The sequence below is a fragment of the Mus musculus genome, chromosome 8 (genome assembly GCF_000001635.26).
Source record: "Mus musculus strain C57BL/6J chromosome 8, GRCm38.p6 C57BL/6J".
Classification (NCBI taxonomy): domain Eukaryota; kingdom Metazoa; phylum Chordata; class Mammalia; order Rodentia; family Muridae; genus Mus; species Mus musculus.
Window position 1 is genome coordinate 80769043 of NC_000074.6, and position 26714 is coordinate 80795756.

The following is a 26714-nucleotide window of genomic DNA, read 5'->3' on the forward strand; positions in this document are numbered from 1 at the left end:
AAATAACAAAGTAAGTCCAGTGATGCACGGGCTGGAAGGAGGGCTGGGGGTGGGGGAGGCTGTACACTGCTCTTTCGGAGGAACTGAACCCGTTGTCACTCTAGCTCCTGGGAGCTAATGCCCTCTTCCAGTCTCTGAGGGACACTGCACCCATGTGCATATACCCACATATATGTTAAATATTTAAAAAACCCACCAAAACCAAAGAATTATAAAGAAACTGTGTAATTGGTAGGTTTAATAGAAATTAAAATTTAAGACAAAACAGCATATGACTTGAGCCATGAGCCATGTTCTCCTTTTCTTCCTTTTTACAGATAAATTCTGTCTTCCCTGTGCTGGGATTAAAGATGTGGCTACCCCACTCATCCAAGCCACATTTTCTTCATTCTAAAGACAGCAAAAGCACTGACCATGACGAGTAGAAACTGCACAACTGACCGACCTCTACAAAGGGAGAAACAAATCTATCAGACTTCATGATTCTGTTGCTTGTGACTTAGGAAACAACAGTCACTAAATTTAAATAATCAGGCCCCCAACTTTCCCCAAAGAACATGGTCCCTCAAAGTGTGCTTGACCTATCTAGAGAACACGGGCTCACTTACCTTCCGTGGTGGCGTGGACTTCCCAGAATCTAGGTCTAAATCCAGGTATTCGACTTGTTTGTCTCCTTTGGGTTTATTCATCGGGCTGCTTCCCCCATCAAGGCTGTTGCTGGCAAAGAGATTCTGAAAACAGAACAGCGAACAGTGGGCAGACACTCAGGAGATGCCCTCTTCTCCCACCCTCTCTTGTTCCCCCTGGGGGATGGGGAGGGTCACTACCTTGTTCAAAAATGGTCTTGAACTCCTGGGCTCTGAAGTTAAATTTAGTTAAACTAATACTCAGCCTGAGTGCTGTAGCCACTGGTAACTGTCCCTTACTCAAGTAAATAACTTTACTCATGTTTGCACAGGTAAGTAACCCTTCGCAGAAACAAACTGCGAGGCTCTGAAAGAAAATGGTCCCCCCATTGGCACATTGAGAGTGGCGCCATTAGGAGGTGAGGCCTTGTTGGAATGGGTGTGTCACTTGAGGTCTCTTTCAGGTCTCAGAAGCTCAAGTCTGCCTCCGGCTCAGACATTCACTTCTGTTGCCTGCCCTCTCAGAAGCAGAATGCTCAGCTCCTTCTCAGGCACCAGGCCTTCCTGGATGCTGCCATGCTTCCCACCAAGGTGATAATGGATTGAACCTCTGAACTATAAACCAGCCCCAATGGAATGTTTTCCTTTATATGAGTTGCCGTGGTCATGGTGTCTCTTCAGAGCAATAGAAACCCTAACCAAGATGCACACACACACACACACACACACACACACACACACACACACACACTCAGAATTATGTAAAGAGTAATAATAAAAAAAAGTCTTAGACATCAAGTCACAGACAGCTGCAAAAGCTCTCATTCTTAAAACCATGCAGGTCTGGGTGTGAAAGCGCACTTGTAATTCCGATATCCGGAAGCCGATGATGAAGGAGAATTACAAGTTCAAGACTGTCCTAGGCTGGTGCTGGAGCCACTGTCGCTGAGCCCAGGCCACGCTGCTGCTTGCCCATCACCCCCCATCGTGCTCTAGCGGTCTCAAAAGATTCAAAGTCCAAGATGGCAACCCTCAAAGACCAGCTGACTGTGGATCTTAAGGAAGAACAGGTCCCCCAGAACAAGATTAGAGTTGTTGGGGTTGGTGCTGTTGGCATGGCTTGTGCCATCCGTATCTTAATGAAGGACTTGGCGGATGTCATGGAAGACAAGCTAAAGGGAGAGATGATGGATCTCCAGCGTGGCAACCTCTTCCTTAAAACACCAAAAACGGTCTCCAGCAAAGACAACTGTGTGACTGCAAACTCCAAGCTGGTCATCACAGCAGGGGCCGTCAGCAAGAAGGAGAGAGCTGACTTAATCTGGTCCAGCGAAACGTGAACATCTTCAAGTTCATCCTTCCCAACATTGTCAAGTACAGTCCACACTGCACGCTGCTGATTGTCTCAAATCCTTTGGATATTTTGACCTAAGTGGCTCGGAAAATCAGTGGCTGTCTCAAAAGTCGAGTTATTGGAAGTGGTTGCCATCTGGGTTCAGTTCGGTTCCGTTACCTGATGGGAGAAAGGCTGGGGGTTCACCCTCTGAGCTGTCACAGCTGGGTCCTGGGAGAACATGGCAACTCCAGTGTCCCTGTGTGGAGTGGTGTGAACGTTGCTGGCGTCTCCCTGAAGTCTCTGAACCCAGAACTGGGCACTGATACAGACTGTTTTAAGGAGCAGTGGAAGGAGGCTCAAAAGCAGGTGGTGGACAGTGCATATACGACGATCAAGCTGAGAGGTTACACATCCTGGACCATTGGCCTCTCTGTGGCAGACTTGGCCAAGAGCATAACGAAGAACCTTAGGCGGGTGCATCCCATTTCCACCATGATTAAAGGTCTCTATGGAATCAATGATGACGTTTTCCTCAGTGTCCCAAGTATCTTGGGACAAAATGGAATCTCAGATGTTGTGAAGGTGACATTGACTCCTGAGGAAGAGACCCGCCTGAAGAAGAGTGCAGACACCCTCTGGGGAATCGAGAAGGAGCTGCAGTTCTAAAGTCTTCCCAGTGTCCTCGCACTTCACTGTCCAGGCTGCAGCAGGGATTCTATGGAGACCACACCCTTCTCATCTGAGCTGTGGTTAGTACAATGATGTTGAGGTGGTGTGGGGAAACATCTCAGTTCCCACAGCTCTGCCCTGCTGCCAAGTGGTACTTGTGTAGTGGTAACCTGGTTAGTGTGACAGTCCCACTGTCTCCGAGACACACTGCCAACTGTGCAGGCTTTGATTACCCTGCGAGCCTTCTGCATTGCTGCCCTGTGCACCCTCACCAAGCATGCCTAGGCCAACGAGTTCCCAGTTAGTCATAACCTGGCTCCAGTGTGTACGTCCATTATGTATAACTTTGCATAAATATTCTACAGGATATTTTATGTATTATATGTGTCTGTAGTGTGCACTGCAATATTATGTGAAATGTAAGATCTGCATATGGGTGATGGAACCAACCACTTAAATGTCATGCCAATGAAAACACCAAATAAACCTTGAACAGTGAAAAAGGACTGTCCTAGGTTAACAACTGCAACTTCATATCTCAAAACAAAGCAAAACAAAAGAAAACCATATATGTATGTACCCAGTTACATTATTATAGTGAAGGATCCTCATATTTCTTGCTTTCAAAGGGAGGGGAGGGGAAAGAATATGACATATATATATATATATATATATATATATATATATATATATATATATATATATGTATGTATGTATTTCTTTGGTTTTTTCGAGACAGGGTTTCTCTGTGTAGCCCTGGCTGTCCTGGAACTCACTCTGTAGACCAGGCTGGCCTCGAACTCAGAAATCCACCTGCCTCTGCCTCCCAAGTTTTGGGTTCAAACATGTGTGCCACCACTGCCCGGCCAAAACATATTGCATTAAAAATTTAATAAAGGGTCTGGAGAGATGGCTCAGTGGTTAAGAGCACTGACTGTTTTTCTGAAGGTCCTGAGTTCAAATCCCAGCAACCACATGGTGGCTCACAACCATCCATAATGAAATCTGATACCAGCTACAGTGTACTTACATACAATAATAAATAAATCTTAAAAAAATTAATAAAGAATTAAAGATCCACATTTAACTTTTAGGTATTTAGAGAAGAATGAATTTGGAGTACATTAACTAAAGGATGTGGATCATGACTGCGGTCCTTCCAGTAACTTTTCTGTTTTCTCTTAGTCTGATGCCATTCTTCCTCTAAGAAGCATATGATAAAACTCTCTAGAATCATGTAGCACAACCAGGAAGATAGAGGGCAGCACTAACAAGTAAGAACAAACAAGCTTGATGTAGAGAAACAGAAACAGACTTTGGCAAGAACTTTCAGACCAATGGCGCAGCTCACAAGAATTCAGGAACATCTGGATGCCCAGTTAAAATGGCTGGCACCCCTCGCCCCTTTCCTAGGTTATGAGAAAGGAACCCTGAAATGTGCAATAACAATCTTTTTGTCCTCTGAAGGACACCATCTTTCACTCTCAGCTTGGGGTGAGGGTAACACTTTGTGTCTAAAGGTGACAACTGCAAACACACCCATGCCCTACCTTGCGCTGGCTGGGACAATTTTTACAATATTATAAAGTCATAAAAGCAAGGCATAAATCCCTAGGACCTGGCACAGTCAACTGCAGCCAGCTGTTCCCCAAGAGAATCTGTCAGCATTTCTCACTGAACTCTGTCTAATTATCAGCAGAACTGGACTTCTTTTTCATCTTAAAGTAGGGCTGAAACCCAGCTGTTAGACTCTACAGTAGCCTGTCACCCAGTGTTTTCCACACAGTTTTTAGAGAAACTTTTAAGATTCAGAGACTGTTCTAGATATTCTGTATATCAAGGAAAAAAACAAACAATAGTGCTAGGTTTTCTAAAATTCTTACATATAGAAAACTGAGTGATGCTTCTGTTATTCCCTAGGGACAGTTATGGCAGAAGTGCTGGACCATGGCTAAAATTTAGGCCATCTAGTTAGAGTTCACTTGGTGGACGTGTGACTTGACCTTTACACACAAATCAGATGTGGTAATGAGTCTGTCCTAGCTTTTCTAAGACTATTAATTTTGTTTACACTGATTTAATAAGTCCAAGAGCATGTTAGCCCTGTGAACTTCCATGGCATTCCATCAACACACCGTGTTCCAAGAGTGAAGAGCTCTGATGAAGCTTGCTTGACAATCTAATGCAGGGCTGGGAGGGTCAGAGTCGTGGTGGCACGGGAAGCTGCAGAGGGGACAGTTGACTTTTCAGCTGTACCTGGCACACAGCAGACGTTACCCGATGCCCTGGGTAGAGGTGCTGCAGTGAACCATCTGCAGTGTACTGGAAGCTGAACTCCAGTAAGAGCAGCACGTGCTCTCTGGCCCCAGTGTCGGCCAGTTTGCTTATGTGGAATTTTGAAAATTTATCACCTCATATTTCTTTGAACATATCATATCAAGCAAGCTCCTTGTCTCACTTCACTATAGGTCATAAGGCCAATAGCTTTGCTGTGCCACTAGCCACAACCATGTGTCACCACTGGCCCAAAGTGACAACACTGAGCAATCACAGACACTCCTAACACTCCAAGTCACGGACACCTTCTCTGTCTTTATAAGTTGATTGCCTCGGGAACTTGCTACAAGCTACAGAAAGCTGTAATGAAAACCTTCATGTTTTCACTGATTTCCAACTGTACAAACAGAACAGTTTGATCCCAGCTGGTCTGAGACTTTGACAGTACGTAAGAAAGCATCACTTAAAAATTATTTCATTGTTTTTTCAAGGATAGGAAGAAAGACGGGAGGGTAAATGTGTACAGATAGAACACTTTAAGCTGAACTCGCTTCAAAGGGCAGCTCAGGTAGAGAAATGAACACGAGGCCTGCACATACCGGGTCTTCGCCAGACAGATTTGGATTCATGGGGACATAGTTCTCTTCACTGTCATGAGAGTCGCTGCTCGATGTCGTACTGTGCACAGAATCAGGCCGAGGGGACATGGGAAACCTAGAGGAGCTAGAGAAAGTGACATCATGAACCTAACGGAACAGGTGTCAAATCACCCCACATACCCACCCATATAAAAGCAATCTCCAACATGCTCTTTCTGCAATGGTCATTAGTTTACAGTTACATATCGGGCATTTTTATTATGACAAATGAAGATACTCTTGACTTTGGGCTTTCTCTAGATTCTTTTTCAACCCATCTCTCTTGAAATAAACAATTTTCATTGTCTTGCCACTCCAACTGTGCGTTTTCAGTAGAACACTTACTCCCGAGCGAAGCTCCTGGTGATGGGAGATCTGACTGGGGCTTGCAGCTCTTCCCATTCTGACAGAGGTTTTATGTCTAAAGGTGCCGGCTTGACTGCAAAGAAAGGGAGGGACGGTGTGAGTGGACAGAACTTCACAAAATAAACAAGGCCCCCTCAATGCTGCAATTCACACTTGGTAGGCAGACATCGTCTTACACAGAGTCTAACGCTCAGCAACGAAAGGTCTAACCTCTACTACTGCTCCTACTATATATGGCTTCAACACAACGATACTGCTTGACTCAGCTCAAGGTCTAACCTCTACCTGTAAATATAAATTAAACGACAACGTAAAGTATGCCCCTTTAAAGCTCCTCTGGGCACTGCTCGCATTAATGAATTGTTTTATGAATCTCATCTTCATCTGTGTCAGACATGGTCCCCACTATTGAAGCCTCAGTATAGTTTTTCATATGTAAAATGATGTGTAGAAAGCACTAAAATCGTTGCTACACCCCAAACCAAAAGAATCATAAAAAACAACAAAACAAAACCTCCTAGGTTTTCTTACTTTGGGTTCAAAAATATGTAATCATAATCAACTATCTTATCAACAGCACAGGGGCACAAAGTTCTCGTTTCAAAGCTGCAGATCACATAGGCTCACAGCTCAAGCAGAGTAAAGATAGAGTTAGAAATCTTGAGTTAAGAGCTTTCCCATCTGTATCCTTAAAACAGACACATACAGCATCCTGGGCTGAAGAAAGGGGACTTTTCTTCATGTTCCCTTTTTAAAAACAAACAAACAAACAAACAAAACAAAAACTTAAAAAGGTGAATAAGAGTTTAGCTGTCATTTTCTAAGCCATGCCATAGTAAAAACACTGAAATTATTTCTTATTCTATTTCACAACAGAAAACAACATATACATATACAAAGACAGGAGACAACCTGGGCTCACAGCAGCCCAGAAGCAGAAGGGAAACAATGAGTTACTGCCTGGAAAGGTAAGGAGGATGGAGGGAGGGAGCCAAGCCTGACTGAGGGCACACACTATCAGATAATCCCCGTGCAGTGAGGACGCAGGCCTGCTGCGCACCTCCATCTCCAGATGTGCTCTCTTATAACTATCACACAGGGACGGCTGGCAATAGCAGCCCTACATAAGCTCTCCTTCTTTTTATCTGAAGAAAAAAAAAAACCATAAAAATAAATAAAATCCCAGTGCCCCACATAGGTACATACCCTTTCTTCTTGTAGCAAAGTCACCTATGGTTTGTGAATCAGTTCGCTCTAAACCATGGGGTTTGGGTCTTAAAATTTTAGGACTCTGACCTAATTGGTAAAAAGAAGACTCTCTTATTAAAAATGTTATTTTTAAATTGGAAAATGGATTCTGTTACACAAACAAACAATAAAAGAAACAGAGTCGTGTGCAGAAATGTGACATATTAAAAGCATAAACAAAAACTTGTTAGCGAAAGACATCCAGTCTCGCTAGACACAATTCATGCTCAGTGCACCAGAATGCAGGGAATGGCATGCTACAGCGTCACAGGCACAGGGGACGAGAGAGGGCTGGCTAAAGGGACAAGCAGCTGCTTGCTTTTCCTTCCTTGAGGAAAGGAAGGAAGCACATGGGCCATGTTAGTGTGTCTTCTAACATGTCAGACAACAAGACAATGGGAAAGGCAGAATGGGAGGGGCAGGTGAGGCGTCCCCTGGCTCTAACATGGTCCTGCAGGGAAGCCAGGTGGCTTGTCCTCCGGAGCTCAGTTCCGAGTTCTCCAGGTCAGCCTCTGACCTTAGACCTCAGTGGTCACACACTGAGTCAGTCAAACCAGGGCGAGCAGAAAGAGGCTTCTTAGCGCGTCTGTTCTTAGATGTGAAGCTGCTGCTGCTGCTGCTGCTGCTGCTCTGTGGACACGGCTGTGGCTGGGACGTGACCCGTGGGAACACCACAGAGCACTGGCACATGGAGTGTCTAGTACACAACCATCACAAACTGTTCCTGGGGTTATCAGTTTGCAAATTGCCTCTCCCACAAACTTTTTCAGAAGGGCCCACAATGGCTTCACATCCCTCCTGATTTTTTCTCCTTAGTATTCTCCAAATCTTTTGTTTGTTTGTTTGTTTGTTTGTTGAGACAGGGTCTCCCTACACAGGCCTGGCTGGCCTGAGACTCAAAGATCTTCCTGCCTCTGCCTCCTCAGTGCCAGAGTTAATTAAAGCAGTGAGCCACTATGTCGGGCTGTAGTCACCAAATTTTATCTTTATGTTTGGTGTTAAGTAATGGCTGCTCTCTTGGTGTGGTTTCTCACATTTCTTTAGCTTCATATTCCTGCCTGCAATTGCTGTCCAGTGCTTAATGAACCACATGTCCAAACCAGCTGCACTACTAGCAGGGTCAGCCCAGGGGGCCTGAGGTTCAATCCTCAGGGTGGTATAGGAAGAGCCCGGCTCCTCTGCGCAGTTGCATCTAGTCTGAACATGTCAATGAAGAAAGAACTTTTAACTGAGAGTAAAATAGAAGGAGCAGGTTATCTGGGGAGACGAGAGCCTTTGAGCACAGCCCTGACAACTCCCGTGCACAATGACCTCATCTACGAGAAACCGTGAAGCTTGCTGGGTAGGAGGGGCACAGCTTTTGATCTCAGCACTTGGGAGGCAGAGGCAGGTGGATCTCTGAGTGTGAAGCCGGACTCTCTACAGATCGAGTTCCAGGACAGCCAGGGCTACATCGAGGAACCCTGTCTCAAAAAACAAACAAAGAAAAACAAACAAAAAATAGTGAGGTTCTTAAAACCAGTAAGCTCTTTTAAAACCTAAAGGGGCTGGAGTGTCCACAGACAAATCAGGATCATCAAGAATCTGATAACAGAGTTCACAGTCCTAACTCTCTGGGGTCTCATTGTACTAGACTTGTTAAATGCTTAGCTATCTAGGAAATGATTTTGTTTTGTTGTATTTTTTTTTTTCAGCGGTGGGACTGTTTCAAATTAGTTCCTATCCATGTTTCTTTAAGTTTCTTTTACTAAATCTTAATGTAGTAAAACAAAACAAAATCTATCTATGCTTAGAAGAAAAGTAAGAGCAAATTTACTATTTGTGGAGGAAGCTCTGTGTGTGTGTGCGCGTGCGCGCGCGAGAGAGTGTGTAATGTGAGTGTGTCTGTTTGTGTGAAGGTGTAAGTGTGTGTTAAGTGTGGCGGTCAGACAACATCCTTTGGGTGTCAGTCCTTGCCTGAGGAAGTAATCTTGGCAGGGACTGTTGGGACCTCGAAGGTCAATGTTGTTTTCGTCTTCTCTAACTAGGAGAAACTTCAAACTGAAAGACAGAAGAACCCAAGAGGCATCAGGGGCCTGCCGTGTAAGACAGCACAACTCGGGCTGGTGAGATGGCTCAGCGGGGAAGAGCACCGACTGCTCTTCAGAAAGTCCTGAGTTCAAATCCCAGCAACCACATGGTGGCTCACAACCACCTGTAATAGGATCTGACGCCCTCTTCTGGTGCATCTGAAGTCAGTTACAGTGTACTTATTTATAATAATAAATGAATCTTTGGGCCAGAACGAGCAGGACTGAAGGAGGGGAGGCGACCAGATCTAAAAAAAAATTCAGTTCTCAACAACCATATAAAGGCTCACAACCATCTGTACAGCTACAGTGCACTCACATACATAAATAAATAAATCTATAAATAAATAAGAAAGACAGCACAACAGAGCATCCAGTCACTTTCAATGAATTACTCCAAACATGAGTTGGTTTTGGCAGACAATATGGGAGACCTTGGTGGTGTGGACGGTGTTGCCTTTCACAACACCGGCCTTTCTCCTTCTATTCTTATCAGGAAGTATACACGCTCTGCATTGGCCAGACTGCTCCCTGCTCTTTCTCAGAATTATCAGCCCACCATGGCTTCTTGAATCCAGGGCCATCCTCTCTACACGAAGCTTGCTAAGTTATGTTTTGTAAGACTGGCTCTATAGACACTGTGGCCCTTAACTTCTGATGGCCAGGTATTGTCTCAACTCATCCAACCCTCCTCCCCAAGCTTTCGGAAGAAAGTATGACCAGAACAAATACTCAAGTGGTCACTGATTAGTGAAGCTGCAGAGAGTCCCAAGGGCAATGACTAAGGTACTAATAGAATTGGAACCTTTGAGTCTAGGAGGAGGTGTGACTTTCTTATCTCCATGTGTTTGCTCCTGCCTGGAATCCCCATCAAGGTCATGCTTTGCATAGCAAGTCTTCCCAAGTGTACTTAAAGTGTTCCATAGATATCGCCTTCACAATTAGGATAACTCTTGTTAGTTTTATTCCAATCCTCATGTGTCATGAAGAAAACAACCTTCTCAACAATGATCTCCAAGCAAAAAGGACCTCAGTATAGCTCCATCATCCCAACCAACGACCAAGAAGGGTTTGGGAAACTGGGAAAAGTTCTCACTAGGGGAGATAATAAACAAATGTGATTTTTGTATCATTTATAGCAAAGGATAATTATTTTATTTTAAATCAGAATGAAACGTTTAGTGCCAAGTGATTGTCACTGTCTGCATAAAGCTCTTCACCCAGAGTGCTCAGAATAAAGCACTCATTAGCACGTTAGCTTGGATGAGGGTGTCTCCTCGGGATGTGAGATTCTTCTTTCTTTCCCGTGCTCTCCCTACTTGCTCTCCCTACTGTCTTGGCGGTGCTCACCCATCAATGACTGAGCAATCCCCTCCCATGTTGGGAAAGGTCTTCCTGCCACTCACAGCTCCCCAGCTCTGCCTCCTCTCCCTTGCTCCAGCCCTCATTGCCCCTCCCCCTTTATCAGGCTTGCGTTAGAAGAGCTGCCCTTAGAGTGACAAAGCTAACCAGCATTGTGAATGTCCCTGGGCATTCACACACACACACACACACACACACACACACACACACACAGTGTGTGTGTGTGCTCACCCGTCCACCTCCTCTGTCAAACCTAGATGGTGAGTGTCTTAGGGAAGTGACTCTATCTTTCCTTGGGTTCACAGACGCCATGCCTAGCAAAGGGGATTTACTGAGGGTAAGCCCTTAGCTCTCTGATAAGCAAACCTCATTTATACTGAAGTCCTTTCAGAAGTGTTCAGCTTGAGTACAGTCAAAATCATCACATGAAAGTCCCACCTCAAATACACAGGGGCAAGCCTTTTTGGAAAGCGCTGCATATGAATGGTCTCCTACGTGTCATGTAATGCCTACATAAACTCAGTGCTACACTAGAACTTTCTGAATTGGCTTCAAATCATGCAGGCATACTCTTCTAAAGTTGCAGGACTTTTTCCAGTGGGCACCCCAAAACCAAGGTGGAAGAAAAGTAAAGCAGGTGATTTGAGGCAGGGTTGTGAAAGAAAAACCATTTGTCCTTGTTTTAACTATGAGAGGAGGAATATAATACACACTGTAGTACCTAATGGTAAGTATTACATGGGGAAACTGTCTCAGGCTGGTAAGGCTATGCTGTAGGAACACATTCCATACTTCCTTCCTTTAAGCTCTAACAAGTGTATCCACAGTCTGATTTAGGAATTAAACATTAACTCCTGTTTATGGAAATTTAGTGAAGGAAGGTAGAGACGTGGGTCAGTGCACGGGCTGCTCTTGTAGAGGATTGGGGTGAGTCTCAGCACCGACATGGTGGTTCACAACTGTCTGTAACTCCAGTTGCACACTGGATCTGATACCCTTTTTGGGTTTCCTCAGCCGCTAGGCATCTACTTGGTGAATATAAAAATTTAGAAAAAAACTTTTAAAAAATTAGTTAAGGTACTAGTATCACTCATCTGGTCTTTACATATTTATTATCTTATAAGCATAATTTTAAAGAAAGCACGGTCATTTTTAATGATATTCAAAAACTTCAAGGTCTCGATTTTTAAAAAGTTAGAATGAGCCAGGCAGTGGTGGAGCACACCTTTAATCCCAGCACTTGCGAGGCAGAGGCAGGTGGATTTCTTAGTTCAAGGCCAGCCTGGTCTACAGAATGAGTTCCAGGACAGCCAGAGCTATACAGAGAAACCCTGTCTCAAAAAAAAAACAAAAAACAAAACAAAACAAAAACAAACTTTAAAAGAAGAATGATAATATCTCTTCAAACAGAGGAAAACAACACCATCGTTGGTGGCTTCTGCCTCTGGCATGACCTGGAAGATGGAAGCAGCAGAATCCAGATGAGCCCAGTGGTTAAGCAGGGCCCTCTGTGTCACGGCTTACTTTTACTGAAACCCAACAGATATTTTATAAAAATCTCCAACTCTTCCAAAATTCCTTTTCCATTAGAAACACAAGCAGCTACAAACTGTTCCACTCTGGCTCTAGAGAGCGACTGCTCTACTCTTCTGGTATCTCTTACAATACGCTTAAAGCTCTCCTTATTAAATGCACACATAATCTTGTTTGAAACAAACACTACAGGGTTAGCATCGTGAACTCTGAGCTAGCGATCAAGCTGTGACAGCCGACAGCAGGGACACGCCAGGCGTCTGCACACACAGCACCTCTGTACTTCTGTGGCCTCAGTATGTGGGAAGCGTCTGAAAACTGGCCAGCACCACATGTATACTGTGGCAGGGCACATAAAACTGCGGGAGAACCGAGAGGAGGCTGCCAACTATTTGTCATGGACTCTCTCAAAGAGAGCAGCTCAAACAAACCAACACCCAGCTGGCTGAGGCTCTGAGAGGAGCCAGGCACACCTGGCACAATCGCATTTCCTTATGAATTAGTTAATAAGACACTGAAAGGACGGCTCAAGTAATTTACCCAGACTCACTGAATTTGCAGGTACAACTCTCATCTCTTGCCACACCGAGGGAAAACAATCTCGTGGCCCGAATGGGACACATGCTCCCAGCTCACACAGACTCAAGGATAAGTTTAGTTGTGAGACTTTAATCTCAGCTTTTAGATTTTCTTTTTAGTGCTTTGAGACAAGGTCTCACTGCATAGCCCTAGCTGGCTTAGAACTCACAGAGATCTGCCTGCCTCTGCCTCTGCCTCTGGAGTGCTAACCCTGTCCAGCTGGAATCTGGGTTTTAAACTGCTTTCCTTCCTTCCTTCCTTCCTTCCTTCCTTCCTTCCTTCCTTCCTTCCTTCCTCCCTCCCTCCCTCCCTCCCTCCCTCCCTCCCTTCTTCCCTTTAAAGATTTGTTTATTTATCTTATGTGTGTGAGCACACTGCAGCTGTCTTCAGACACACCAGAAGAAGGCATCAGATCCCATTACAGATGGTTGTGAGCCACCATGTGGTTGCTGGGATTTGAACCCAGGACCTCTAGAAGACCAGTCAGTGCTCCTAACCGCTGAGCCATCTCTCCAGCCCTAAACTGCTTTTCTTAACAGTTATACTTTCCCAGGCACAGTATTCTGGATGCAGCAAACACCTTCACAGGCTTCTTCCCATGAATCCTATTGATTTAAATTAAAGGTACGAAAGAAAAGTAAAACCCCTTTACTAACGCTAAATCTCAATGGCCTCTTTAACCTTTGGCTAAAACTGTCCCTGGATGTAGTCCCCTGGGTGCTCTTTGTCCGTTCATCATGTATCTAAGCAGATAGGCCAAATAAAGTGTCTGGCCGATGAAATCACAGTGTGGTGCTGGGGATGGATGTCCTGCCCATTTCAAGTTTGCCTAGTTCTTGGAAGAATAACTGTCTCCAAACGCGATCCAAGCTTACTTTGTTCTATTCTATGGAAATAACATGCCGCTTTAACTTTTGAAAAGGGGATCTCAAAGCCAGGTAGTGGGACCAGCACTTGGGAGGTAGAGGCAGGTGGATTTCTGAGATGGAGGCCAGCCTGGTCTGACAGACAAGTTCCAGGTCAGCCAGAGCTACACAGAGAAACAAATAAAATAAAAAAAAAATAATAAAAAAGATTTCAATACTTTGTGTCTACAAGATGTGTATTGATCTTCCAGAGACCCTTGGACCAATTACAGATCTCTTCATGTTCACTTACATTTTATGTCAAGAAGAAAACAATTAGTGAGATTTCTAATTGAGTTAGAGACAAAGACAAACAAAAGGGACAAAAAGCCTGTGGCACTCACACCCTTTCTAACACAATTCCAGATGGTGGCCATGAAGCATGGGTGTCTGGGAGTCTACGGCTACCACATGGGGTCATTCTCAACTGTGTGAGACCAAAGGTGGGCGTCTGTCCCAACAGGAGCCAGGCATCTGTGTGAAGGGATAACCTGGACCACTCAAGTGATCTCTAAGAATCTGAAGCCTGAAAATGACGGAGGAGGCATTAGAGGCAGATGTTGACGGGCAAGGGCCAAGGAGGGATCCAGGCGGGAGGACTGAGGCCACAGAGAAGTGCTGCAGGCCAAAGGGGGCAGAACCCAGTCAAGGGAGAGAACTCAGGGAGGGAAGGAGAAAAGAAAGGGAGCGGACAGAGAAGATGCAGAGACGTCCCACAAGACAAGTGCACAGGGCAAAGACCACAAATTACCATTGAGTACAGCAGAAATACACCCTTTCTTACGTAAGAATAAAACCAAACCTGAGTCTCCCACAACTACAACATAATTAGTGTTAATGACTTAAGCCCAGGTTAATAAGTTTGCATAAGCATTACATGGCCTGAAAAAAGCTATAAATGACACGTGGCTTTTCAAATGACCTTAATTTCTCTGCAAGAAGCCAGAAATCCATCATTCTATCATACAACTCTAACTTTAGTTGGTTATCAAGACTAAGCCACACACTAGTGGTGTGCTGAGCACAGTGTGTTGCATTTAAAAGACTTAAGCCTAAATTTGTTTTGTTTTGGAGATGGGTGCAGCTCTGGCTGACCCAGAACTGTGTAGACCAGGCTGGCCTTGAACCACAGAAATTTACCTGCCTCTGTATCCCAGATCCCAGAATGAAAAGCTAAGGCCACCATGCCTGGCTTGAACCTAAGTTTTTAAAACTTGAGGAGACATTACCCAAAGTGGCTGAAGGCTTCCTTTGACAAAGAGAACCAGGCCTCACTAGCTCCCCTGCTTCAGAAGTCAACTTTCCTTACATCATCCAGAATTAGAGCCATAGAAGCTTCCACTTAGCCTGGAGCCAAGGCAGGTGTTTTTAAAGTCATGATGTGGGGAAAGAGAAAGGCTATAATAGACATCTTCACTATTCTTAAATAACCACATCAAGTGCATTATTATCTGGAATCTAATTTGATAATATACAAAGTAGCAAAGCAAGGTCATATCTAGTGTTAAGCTTGGTTTGCTATGCTTTACAAAAGCAAAACAGTTGGCAGAAATTAACAACAACAAAACAATCAAGACACTGACACACATACAACCTGAGATTTCAGGTCTCTCTTGACATGTGTGAGTGTCATACATCAGGGGAGGGGACAGTCAGGCAGGGGTCGGGAGCTCTACCTATATCCTCTGGGAAGAACATTCCAGATTCTCCTAGTGCTTGCCTGCTGCTGCCATTGCTCTGGGCATTCTTAGTCTGTAAGCTCTACTGTAGGTCTGAGGAGACCTGGAAATCCCACCTGGACATCAACATATTCATTTACGAATAGTAGGACTTCTGAACTTAAGTTAAGGACCCAGGCTATATAAAGTGCTTCAGCATAGTCCCATGCCAGCCTAAACAGTTTCATGTTTTGGTATGGTTAATAGAGCCCTAACTGCATGTCCCCACCTTATCCTTTACTGGCCACACCCCCTTACCTTTTCTGTCTGGCTTGAGGTTCCTATCCACCGGGGGTGGTTCACAGTCAGCAACAGGAACTGGCCTCCTGGGAGGGGTCTTTGGGCTGGACCTGAAGCCCATATGAGCAGGAGGAGGGACTTGCATTCCAAAGGAAGAAAAGTCAAAGGTCCCTGGGGTCATTGGCACATAGTTTGGCTCCTGGATTGGCTCGGTAAAGCTGCCGGAATGTTGTCGAGGTGGCGAGTTGGGGTTCATGGGAACGTAGTTCTCATCCAGCTCTTCACCCGAGACACCTCCCGCTGTCAACACGCTTTTGATTTTCTAAAACACACATACATTTCTCTTAATAAGCAAAGCCACTGTCACACACAAGTATCACGCCTGTATCTACAGAACCCGTAGTTACTTTCATTTCATGGTCGCATATAGAGTACGGGGCACTAAGTCTAAAGAGTCAGAACGTGGCAGGGCCAGTGGTCAGTTGTACTTACATACTGGCTATGGAAGCCTTCCAGGGAACTAGATCTATCGCTCGGAAAGGTCCGTGGAATATCATAGCAATCTTGAGAACTAGCATCTGGAATTAAGAAAAAAAAAGTCAGCTTTTGTTCCCGTGTTACCAGCTCGAAGGTACTCTCTCTTCACACTTGTCCATGAACACATATCTGTTAACACTGAAAGCACACTCATCAAGCAGGGTCTCTAACTGGCATGTTAAGCACACACCTACGTGTTTACCAATGTCATCATCTGACTATGACAGCAACCGAATGTCCAAGCCTGGCAGGAAAAGGATTATCTAAAGATGGAAAAAAGAAATGATATCCATTTTGAGCCACTAACTTATAACTAGGTTATTTAGCCTCTTTGAAATCGCAGCAACGAGCAGTGTGTGTGTGTGTGTGTGTGTGTGTGTGTGTGAAGTTCAAGGTCACCCTCAGGGACACAGTGAGACAGGGCTACATGAGATCCTGTGGCAAGGTGAAAGGAAGGGAGTGGGGAGGGGAGAAGGACAGGGAGGGAGGGGAAAGACAGGAAGGAAAGAAGGAAGGAATAGACAATTTCAAATAGGTATTAGAGGGTTGAACATATACCAAATAAAATATTTCTATTGTTGCCTTTTTTTGCAACAGCTAGAAAACTCTACCACAAGATACAGAAATGCTAATACACAGATTTTAGGGCATGTGCACTTAATACCTGATTTTTTTTAAAACAACGTTGCCAAAAATACACATCGGAGAAACATGGCCTCTCCAACAGGTAGTAGTGAGAAACTGGATAGCCATCTGTGTAACAATGATACTAGATCCCAGCAGTTCATCCTCCAAAAACCAACTCCAGTGGCTCAAAGACCTTACAGAGGGATGTGACCTGAAACTCAGAAGTGGCTGGGGAAGAAAGAAGCACAGGCCAGGCAATGCACACGCTCAGTTGACCTCGGCCATCCAGCACATGGAACCAACAGCTGACAAACAAGACCTCATGAAATTACAAATGACAGTGCAGGGAGCAGTGACCAAGTAAAAGCAGCCTACAGAGTGGGAGAGAGCCTTTGCCAGCTGTACACCCAACATGGCGCTCATAGCAAGAATGAACTTAAAAACTAAATAAGAAAACTACCTAGCCAGTAAATGGGCTAACTAAAGGAGTATATAGCACCCAAAGAAAGGAATACAAATGGCCATTAACACACAGACACACACACACACAGACACACACACACACAGACACACACACACACAGACACACACACACACAGTTTAATAACCTCAATAGCTGTCAGAGAAATGCAAACCAAAACCACACTGAGATTTCTCCTTATCCCAGTCATAATGTTGGTCATTAAACAAAACAAACAAACAAACAAACAAACAAAAAACCAGAAAACCAAAACCACACCAAATCTGCCCCTCACAAACATTCGCTCACATAAAACAGCAGCAAAAACCTAACAAGTGCTGGCAAGGGCGAAGGATAAAAGAGAACGAGGACCTTCAGACATCGCAGGTGGGAACATAAACTAGACAAACTATTAGGAAAATCATTATGGAAGTTTCCTAAAAATTAAATAAGTGAAACCACATCTACCATACAACCCAGCTACCACCCTGAGTACTTGAGAGCGACAGATCACAGAGACGTGCCCAGCAGTCTTTGCTTCAGCACAACTCACAACAGCTAAACTAGACAGCGGCCAACAGAGGGTCCAGCAGCAGAAGACAGGGTAAGGAAAGTGTGGTCCCACCTATAGCAGTGGATTCTTTCACCCTTAAAGAACAATGAATTTGGGCTGGCCTGATGGCTCAGCAAATAAAGGCAGTTGCTGCTAAGTCTGATGGCCTGACTTTGTTCTCTGGGACCCACATGGTGGAAGGGGAGAAGCAACTCTTGAATGTTGTCCTCTGACCTCCTACACATAATAAACTAATAAATAAAGATGAAAAGCAAAACAAAACGAAGAATGAAGTCATACCACTTGCTAGAAGGTAGAACATGAGATAATTAAGATAATTAAGCTAATCTCATAGAGACAAAGATATTTTATGGTAACTAGATTTTATATTGATACATAAAATCATATTTAATATGAAAGTAGACACAAAACTCTCTAGGAGATGAAGGGAACTAAGAGGAACAGGGAGCATGGAGGAAACAGAAGGCAGAGGAGATGGGACAATATGCTGAACACACAGTATTTATACTGCACAAAAATTCCAGAATCTTGGGAGGATTAAGCTAGACCAAGCCCACACTCCCGAGGTCTTTAGCGTGTGTTTGCAGGCTTTATGGGACAAGACAGGCATACCCACTGTCAGCTAAGCTGAAGAGAGAGAGAGGAGAGACGCAGTGCTCTAAAAATTGAAAAAGTCAAAGTACAATGGCTCGACTTGAACAGCATCGCTGCCTATGAAGACAAAAATGTAAAAGCTGCTGGTCAAGGAAGGAAGGGGAAAACCCTGGAGATATGACATAGAAATAGTCATGGTGGCACACAGACACAGGCAAGGACATCACTAGGAGTGTTCAGACAGCCCACCTCTACAGAAGTCTAGGAAATGGGAGAGAACCGAGGTAGGAAGCCGTAAGACCACACGTTTTCAGGCATGAGAGGATCCAGCTTTTTCTTCTAACAGAGCAGACACACAGACGTGTATGCTCACAGGCAGGCAGGCAGACAGACGGACATGGACACAGGCAGACACACACACACAGACACAGACACATAGACCCAGACTCCCACACAAAGACACACACAGATACAGACAGATATACAGACATACACATAGAAACCCAGACAAATGGACATAGACAGATATACAGACATACACACAGAAACACAGACAAATGGACAGAGACAGACACACACACAGACACCCACCAGCCCCCCTGATCACACACACACACCCTACAGGGATCTACTGATTCTGGTATCATGGCTACACGTGTGGGGGCTGCAGAGGTGAAGAAAGGATAAATACACTTCACCACCATTCTATGCTGAAGAGAGCAATTACTGAGAAAATTGCTTTTCTTGCATGTGTATGTATGTGCGTGATGTATGTGGGTTTACTTGCTTGTGTGCCTTCACAGTGAGTGGACACCAGGGGAGAATATTGGGTGTCCTCCTATATCACACTTTGCCTTATTCTCCTGAGACAGGATCTTTCTCTGAACCGAGAGGTAGGCTGGCACACAAGTACCAATAACCCCCCTGTCTCCGTCCCATACATTTCACTAGGATCAGAAACCTGAGAGGATGCTAGGATCTAAGTGTAGGTGCTATACTTGGGCAGAAAAGGCTCTTACTCATTAAGCCTTGTGGAAACAGACTTTCTATCACTGACCCCCTAAAGAGCAGAACCGGCCAGAGCTTTACCTTTCCGCAACTTGTTCAAATCCACGGTGGAAATGGTATTACTCCGGGAGGGCGTCATGCCTGCTGGAGGAGGGATACAGTAACTGCTGTCAGTGTCCGAGGCCGTGCGTGGGACTCCACACGTTTCCACAGGAGACCGGTCATGAGTTGGATGTGGCTTTGGTGGCCGAGGTGGGGGGATATCAGGAATGGTGTCCAGCTTTGATGACTGTCCCAGTGTGCTTTCTGGAAATGTCCGTGGGATCTGGTAAGTGTTGCCAGGTGTTGGCGGAATGTCGTAACTGATGGATACATGTCTCATCTGCGTTTCTACACCTGCAGTCCCAGATGGGGTGTTAAAGGTGTACAGCTCCCCGTCGGCCTCCGTGCTTGATGGGGATTCCTTTGGCAACACGTCATGGGAATAGCTCCTGGGCAGGTTATAGAGGCTGGACTCTCCCGAGACAGATGTCAGCCGGGACGGTGGGCAGTCATACATCATTTGTTGCTGGAAAAAGCCATTCATTCCGTGTTTGCTCTGGGAGGAAGCAGGAGTCTGGTGGGAAGGGACGTTGTCATTGCAGTCTGTCTCAGAAAAGGTGGGCTTGGCAGAGTCAAAGAGGGTTCTGAATGACAAAAAACCAAAATCAAAAACCAAACCACAGTCGAGTCAGTTTTGGCAACATATACACTGCAGCTCAGCAATCAAAACTTGCTTTGTTAAGATTGTTTGTTTGTGGTCCATTAAGATTCAAAAAGCACAAATGTTCTTTAGCTGTTTATAATTATAAACCAGCAGAACTACCACCACCAAACTGCCAGAGCGTTCTCAGTAACTCCTGTCCTGTATTTGCCCATGCCGAGTTCCTCCAAGGAAACACACACACACACACACAGACACACACAGACACACACAGAGACACAGACACACACATTCGCGCGCGCACACACACACACACACACACACACACACACACACTAAAACAAAAACAAAACCTCATCAACCCAGAGGGACATTTCAATGTAAGCCTGTAGACAGGCTTCCTGAAGGGGCATGTATATGAGCTGAGTCATGGTGGAGAAGGATGTGTGAGCAACCGTCCCCTGTGCTCTCATATATAAATATAACATATATAAATGGTTAGTTTATCTGGCTTCTTGAGCAGGTTTACTTTGAGAGCTCCCAGGGTGACTGAATCTCAGGGGACTGTAATCCATTTGTATCTTCATAGCACCTAACATACTAGTGGGCATGTGGTAGGGACTTTACAAATATTTGTTATTTAACTGTCACTGCAGCAGAGTATCTACTCAGTAACTTGGAGAACAATTTCTCCTGTGGCAGTAATGGTGTTGTACCAGCAAAATCAATGAAAGGCACTGTCATAAGAAGAAAATACACCAAACATTGTCACTGATCAGTTGGATTCTAAAAGACAAAATAAAACAAAACAAAAACAACCACACCAGCAAGTAACAGTGAGTTTCCACAGAGGAAAGAATCAGTTAGTCACACAGGGCGCAAGCCCACAAGTGTGCTGCCTCAATGCTCACAGCAAACAGGCACAGTTGAGTTAGAATTTGATAGTATTAACTAGTGTTGACTTACACAATTTTCTTGCTCTTACAGGTAAAATACCATTATAACAAACAGACAAAACCATCCATGGAATGTCGTCTCTCTCCTTTCACTCACTGCCCCTTGGAAGGGGTCATAGAAACCATTTCTGGGAGTTTTAAGTTCTACATACATTTTTTAAACAACTACTCTATAATCTTATTCTAACTAATAATCATTTTTTAACCAAAGAAAAGAAACACTTTTGTTATTAAAAATAAAGCTTAACTCCTTAACACCATATTTTATAAATCTTCCTTGGGAGTCATTGCCATTTTTGCACAGTGAAAAATATTCCAGTTGTTGGTGCTGTCACCAATGGTCACGAGTTGTAAGCAGCAGACACTAGCTTGTATATTGATCTTCACTTTCCTGTTGCTTCTTCAAATGATAAAGTAACTGTCCTTCAATATCCTCTGCCACTTACTTATGCCTTTTCACTTTTCACTATCAAATGCCAAAGATGGCCAAGTTAAAATAGCTTCAAGCTTAGCACAGGAATGTGTGTGTGTGTGGTGATGACCCTCTACCAAGCATCTGGAAAAGGCTCTTTGGACCCTCTGGGTCAGGCATACACCCCACATATATCTATTTTAAAAGTTGTAAGTCACAGCTTGGAGTCAGCACTGCTCCATGGCTGGGGAGGAAGGTTTGAAAGGTTCACAGCTTGTAGCAGTCTATTTGATTTCATGAAATGTCATTGCCTCCTGGTCTGCCTAGCCTCTAGGATTTGCCATAATGGGATTTTACCTGTATGATTAGTTTCTCACACAGTTCCACAACTACAGCACACTCACTGCAATGGAATCGCTTTGCTTTCAAAATCTTCTAGTAGTAGGTACTCCTCTCCTTCTTCAGAAACAAAAGATGACCCTTGGCTGCTTTACAATCACATAAGAAATGGAGCAAGGTCACCATTTACAAATCAGTGACATCTGTCAAGCAAGTAACGCTGTGAGTCCCTAACAAAGACTTCGAGACTCTTTCCAAGTCAGCCCTGTAGGCACAACTATGATCAGCCATGATGGGAGAAAGTGCCAACAACAAAATACCTCCCACATAACAGAAATCATTAACAGAGGATTATAAACCTGCAACACAAATCTGAATCACACACACACACACACACACACTCACTCACACACACACACATACACAAACACACACACACATACATACACACACACACTCACTCACACACACACACACAAACACACACACACACACACACACACACACACACACACACACACACACACACAAGTGTGAGTGTGCGCACATGCGCTAGCATGTACCATGTACCTGTTAGGTTCAGGCTTCTTGCTTTGACAGTTGATCAGCAAGAGGTAGTCTTGTGGATCGTCCTGGAGGCCGAGGGTGTCTGGGTGTGGCGGAAGGCTGATGACCTGGTAAGGAGGAGGTAGCGCGACTGAAGAAGCTTCCATCTGACTGGAGGCTGGTGCTGTACTTATAGCGAAAGGTGAATCGACGGGTGCTTGTGAGGAGCCAGTCAGCGGCTTCACAGGATCTGTAATCAAGTTAAGTTTTAGTCTATCACAGTTGAAGATTCTGTTGTTCTTAGACTAAGCTACTTTGAAAGTCTGGAGATAGATTGTTTTAATGCACATAACCAGAATCAATGATGGCAGTGTTAGCTGAAACAAACACTACCTGAGGCCATGGGCAGTGGTATTCACCTGCTCTGCCAGCTATTCTGAAGACTGAAATGCTCGCCTTACCAGTTCAAGGCCAATCTGGGCAAAAAGAACGAGATGATAGCTTTGAACTAAGAAAGAAATACTACCTAAATCGCAATGGTTATATGTTAATTAACTCTTGCCAAAGACATCTGAAGAAGGTCAGCCTTTCCTTTAGTCCAGAGGCCTGAGAGAAATCAAGATGGGGCCTGAGGAGATAAGCGCCTGTCACATAAGCAGGAAGACTCGAGCTAAGATCCCCAAACTTACATGAAACCCAAGCAGACCCCGAAAGCTCACTGGCCACCTACTCTAACCCTCTTAACAAGCTCCAAATACAATGACTTTGACTCACATGGACAGAGATAGAGAATCACACCTGACCCCAACCTCCAGCCTCCACAAGCATACACACTCATGTGCAAACACCCAGACCCAGATCTACACCCAGTGAGGCCACACTAATGCAACCCTGAAAAATACTGAGTTTTGAAACTACTTAAATTAAAATAAGACTGTCCTACGATCTTAGTAGGCACCATTTTTAATGTTAACGTAATTTAATGTGCATAGGTACTTCGCCTGCACATAAGTCTGCTCACTATATGTGTACTTGGTGCTCTTGGAGGCCAGAAGGGGGCATTAGAGTCCCCTGGAATTGGAGTTACTATGGTCATGCGTTATTATGTAGGGGCTGGGAGTGGAGCCTGGGTCTTCTGCAAGAACAGCTAGTACTCTGAACCACTATGCCATCTCTCCAGTCCTAAGAGACAGTTGTTTTGTTGTTTTGGATTCCCCCCTCCCCCATTTCCCTAGGTTACGCCAACCTAGCAAGGAGACACACTTACACCGACAGACTTGATGGCCACAATGCTGCTAAGAGTGCCTGGATCTGCTCTTCAGGTTTGCCTACCGGGTTATTGGGAAAACCTCTCTAACTCTGAGCCAAGGGGAATCCGGTGCTCATCTGTAGCGTCAGACCCTTCCCCGAGCTTGTAACTACACCTGTCCAAAAATCCCACAAATCCCTTGAGCATGTTCCAAAGATGAAGGAAAACAAATAAACTGTGCAGCTTACAGCTAGAAAATAAGTTGTACAGCTAGAAATAAAGTCCCTCTGTAGTTTCTGACATGACAAAGAATAATTTTAACGGCCCTGATAGACTATGATCTGTTATTCTGGTTAGAAATATAAGGTCATAAGAGTGAACAGAGAAGGCTGGTGAACAGCAGATTTTAAACAATAAAATACGTAAAACATGCTAAAAGGTATGATGGGGTGGATGGTCCATCAACTCTGACTGAACACCAGCCATTTGGCCTTCTAACTGACCCTCCTCTGGATTCCTAGAGCAATCTGCACACTTTTGATGGTTTTGTGTGTTTACCTCATTCATATGTTCACAACGGCCAACTTTACAATGCTTCCCCTCAGATAGGAGTATCCAGGGCACATCTTAATTGTGATGTCTGAGGAGAACAGTATCGTGCTGCCCACAGGCCTCAGGGATGATCAGGAAGCTGTGTTCATAACTGTCTCTCTTACGTGTAGCTGAGGTTGGGGGACGGGCAGGGAGACATTTCAACTACTGGGCAGCACATCCAGGCTCACTTTGTCAGACTGGAAGAGGGTTTTAAAGAGCAGGAGGCACCTGAAAATCCTCGACGCCCATTTGCCTACATGTGTAGCCTTGGACTGGTTGCTTGAGATCTCTTGGAGTCCTGCTCTATGCTAATGAGGTCTGTGAATCTCCTTGGTTTAGACCAAGAGGAGTTCTAACTTTTAATTTATGAATTTTCATGAAATGGCTATTAAAAAATCGATTTCTCTAATATGATTTAACACCCTTTGCCAGGAGGAAGACAGAAGCAGAAAATACAGTTGGGACCACTCCTACTACATCCTGTCCGAATTTCAGTGGGTCCTCTTAAGTTCCTGTTGCTGTGTCTAGGAGAGGTTGATTATAAAGTGAGGTAAGCTGCCCCCACAACGCGTTCAACTCGAGATCCAGTTGCTAATACAGGGATTTAGCATCAGAGGATTTCAAATGCTGCAGATTAAATAATGATTCAGACTATATCCTTCTGGCCTTAAGAGAACCATGAAAAAATATTTACTATTCAAAGATGAGCTCAAGAGCCCCAGCCAGCACTAGCAGGGAAATGGGGAAGCAGCTACCACATCTCCAAGCTCTCTCCCCAGTGCGTGGCCCCTGCTTTCTGTTAGCTCTTCAGCTACATGCATGGTACCACCAACCAAGCTCAGCGCTCAGTTGGAAAGAAAACCAAACGCTGCAGACGCACAGTTCCCTCAGTGAAGGTCCGTGAACTGCAGCCCACCCAGGACCTCCTTCTGACTCGCCTAGTGATGACGGTTTGCACAGATACACTTTCCTTCAGTGGCGGGTTTTGTTTTGTAGGGTTTGTTTTTTTTTTTTTTTTTAATTTGTTTCTTTTGTTACATCTGACAGCCATAAAATAATAAATTGAGGAACTCTCGTGGGAAAAAGAAAATTGTCCTGGCAGAGACTCGCACTCCCCGGTCTTGTTCTACTGTCACAGATAGAGCAGCTTCACCTCTGACCTTTCAGATTTCCTACCCAGGAGTGAGAAAGACAGTGGAATCTCCTGAAAACAGGCCTGGGACTCAGAAGGGCCTGTTTCAAAAAAAAAAAAAAAATGCTGTGCTTAACAGCATGTCAGGACTCACCTATGTCTTCAAGAGGCAAGAGCTGAAATTAAAATTCCACCACAACCCCAAGCAAGTTCATAAAGGTGGAGACATAAGCGGTAGGTACCCCCAAACACCCAAGTGACAGTGGCAGGCAGTAGCTTTAAGAGTACAGAGATCATGCTAGCGTGTTAACCTGGAAAATGCACCATCTTCAGCATTCTGTCTTGAGCCGACCATCTACCTGGTACTGAGTATGTGGATATAAAAATTGGATGGTGCAGAGCTAGTGAGATGGCTCCGCAGGTAAGGGTACATGCCACAGCCCCAGTGACCTGAGTTCATTCCCTGGAACCACAGGGTGGAGAGAAGTATATATCGTTCTGACATGCCCCGTGGCACACATGAACACAAGCACGGACGCTCACACACGTGGATAATGTAAATTTAAAAATTTGTTGAATTGTGTCTAAATAATCTCAAATTTAAGATTCCTGCGAGAGTCAATACTGGCCCAAAGTAGACTCCTGCTTGGCCTTACAGGCATGGGACTTCAGCCAATTCTGGGCGACAAGCCCAGTGGTATAGATCATTCTGGTCTCAGTCCTGTTTTGATTTCTGACTTACTGCTCTCTCTAAGTTTCTTCTAAGAAACAAACACTGGCTCAAGGTTTGCTTACACATGTAAAATCATTTCCCAATTCTTAACTCAGAATGCACCGAGAGTATAATTAGCATCCATTAAAGGCCTAATAAGCCACTGGAGCAAACTCCTAATTGAAACTTACTTAGAAAGCTAATAAGCTAATGCGAGGCCTTCCAGCAGGCAAGCCTTCAGTGCAGGGGGAGGTGATGAGCACATCCACAAGTGAACTGGCTCACAGGAGCCCTCGCCCTACTATTGGCTTCTCCTACTTAGGTATGTCACGCTTCGTGTGATATACAAAGGTATGTATAAGGGCTCCACAAGAATAGGGGGCAAGAGAAGAGAGGTGTCTTGTGTGGTGGTGAACACGTTCAAAATACATTACGTACGTGAATGGAAACGTCATGTCAAACCTATAACTTATGATAAGAAACCTTTAATGAGCCAGTGAGATGGCTCAGCGGGTAAAGATATTTGTTGCCAGCTTGGCTATCTTAGATCAGTCCCCAGGAGCTACCTGGTGGAAGGAGAGAAATAACTTCTGCAGGGTATCCTGGGACCCCCACACAAGTGGGCACTCTCTTGCGCGCGCATTCTCTGTCTCTCTCTCCCTTTCTCCCTCTCTCTCTCTCTGTCTCTCTGTCTCTGTCTGTCTC

General features: G+C 44.7%; 1 protein-coding gene and 1 pseudogene across 10 annotated transcripts in view; one reads left to right on the top strand and one right to left on the bottom strand.

Annotated features, from left to right (window-relative positions):
• Gab1 (growth factor receptor bound protein 2-associated protein 1) overlaps positions 1-26714 on the bottom strand; it is a 116089-nt gene that overhangs the window by 4612 nt on the left and 84763 nt on the right. For 7 of the 10 annotated variants that reach the window (NM_001301298.1, XM_006530677.4, XM_006530676.3 and 4 more), the window contains 8 exons: positions 22347-22572; positions 19448-20052; positions 16059-16144; positions 15585-15888; positions 7119-7208; positions 5892-5985; positions 5508-5631; positions 609-731 (listed from right to left, as the gene is read on the bottom strand). In NM_001301298.1, the coding sequence (NP_001288227.1) occupies positions 609-731; positions 5508-5631; positions 5892-5985; positions 7119-7208; positions 15585-15888; positions 16059-16144; positions 19448-20052; positions 22347-22572 (1652 nt within the window). The remainder of the gene's footprint in view (positions 1-608; positions 732-5507; positions 5632-5891; positions 5986-7118; positions 7209-15584; positions 15889-16058; positions 16145-19447; positions 20053-22346; positions 22573-26714) is intronic. The other 3 variants (NM_021356.2, XM_030243298.1, XM_017312575.2) reach the window with 1 other exon arrangement.
• Gm7997 (predicted gene 7997) lies at positions 1554-3134 on the top strand (annotated as a pseudogene).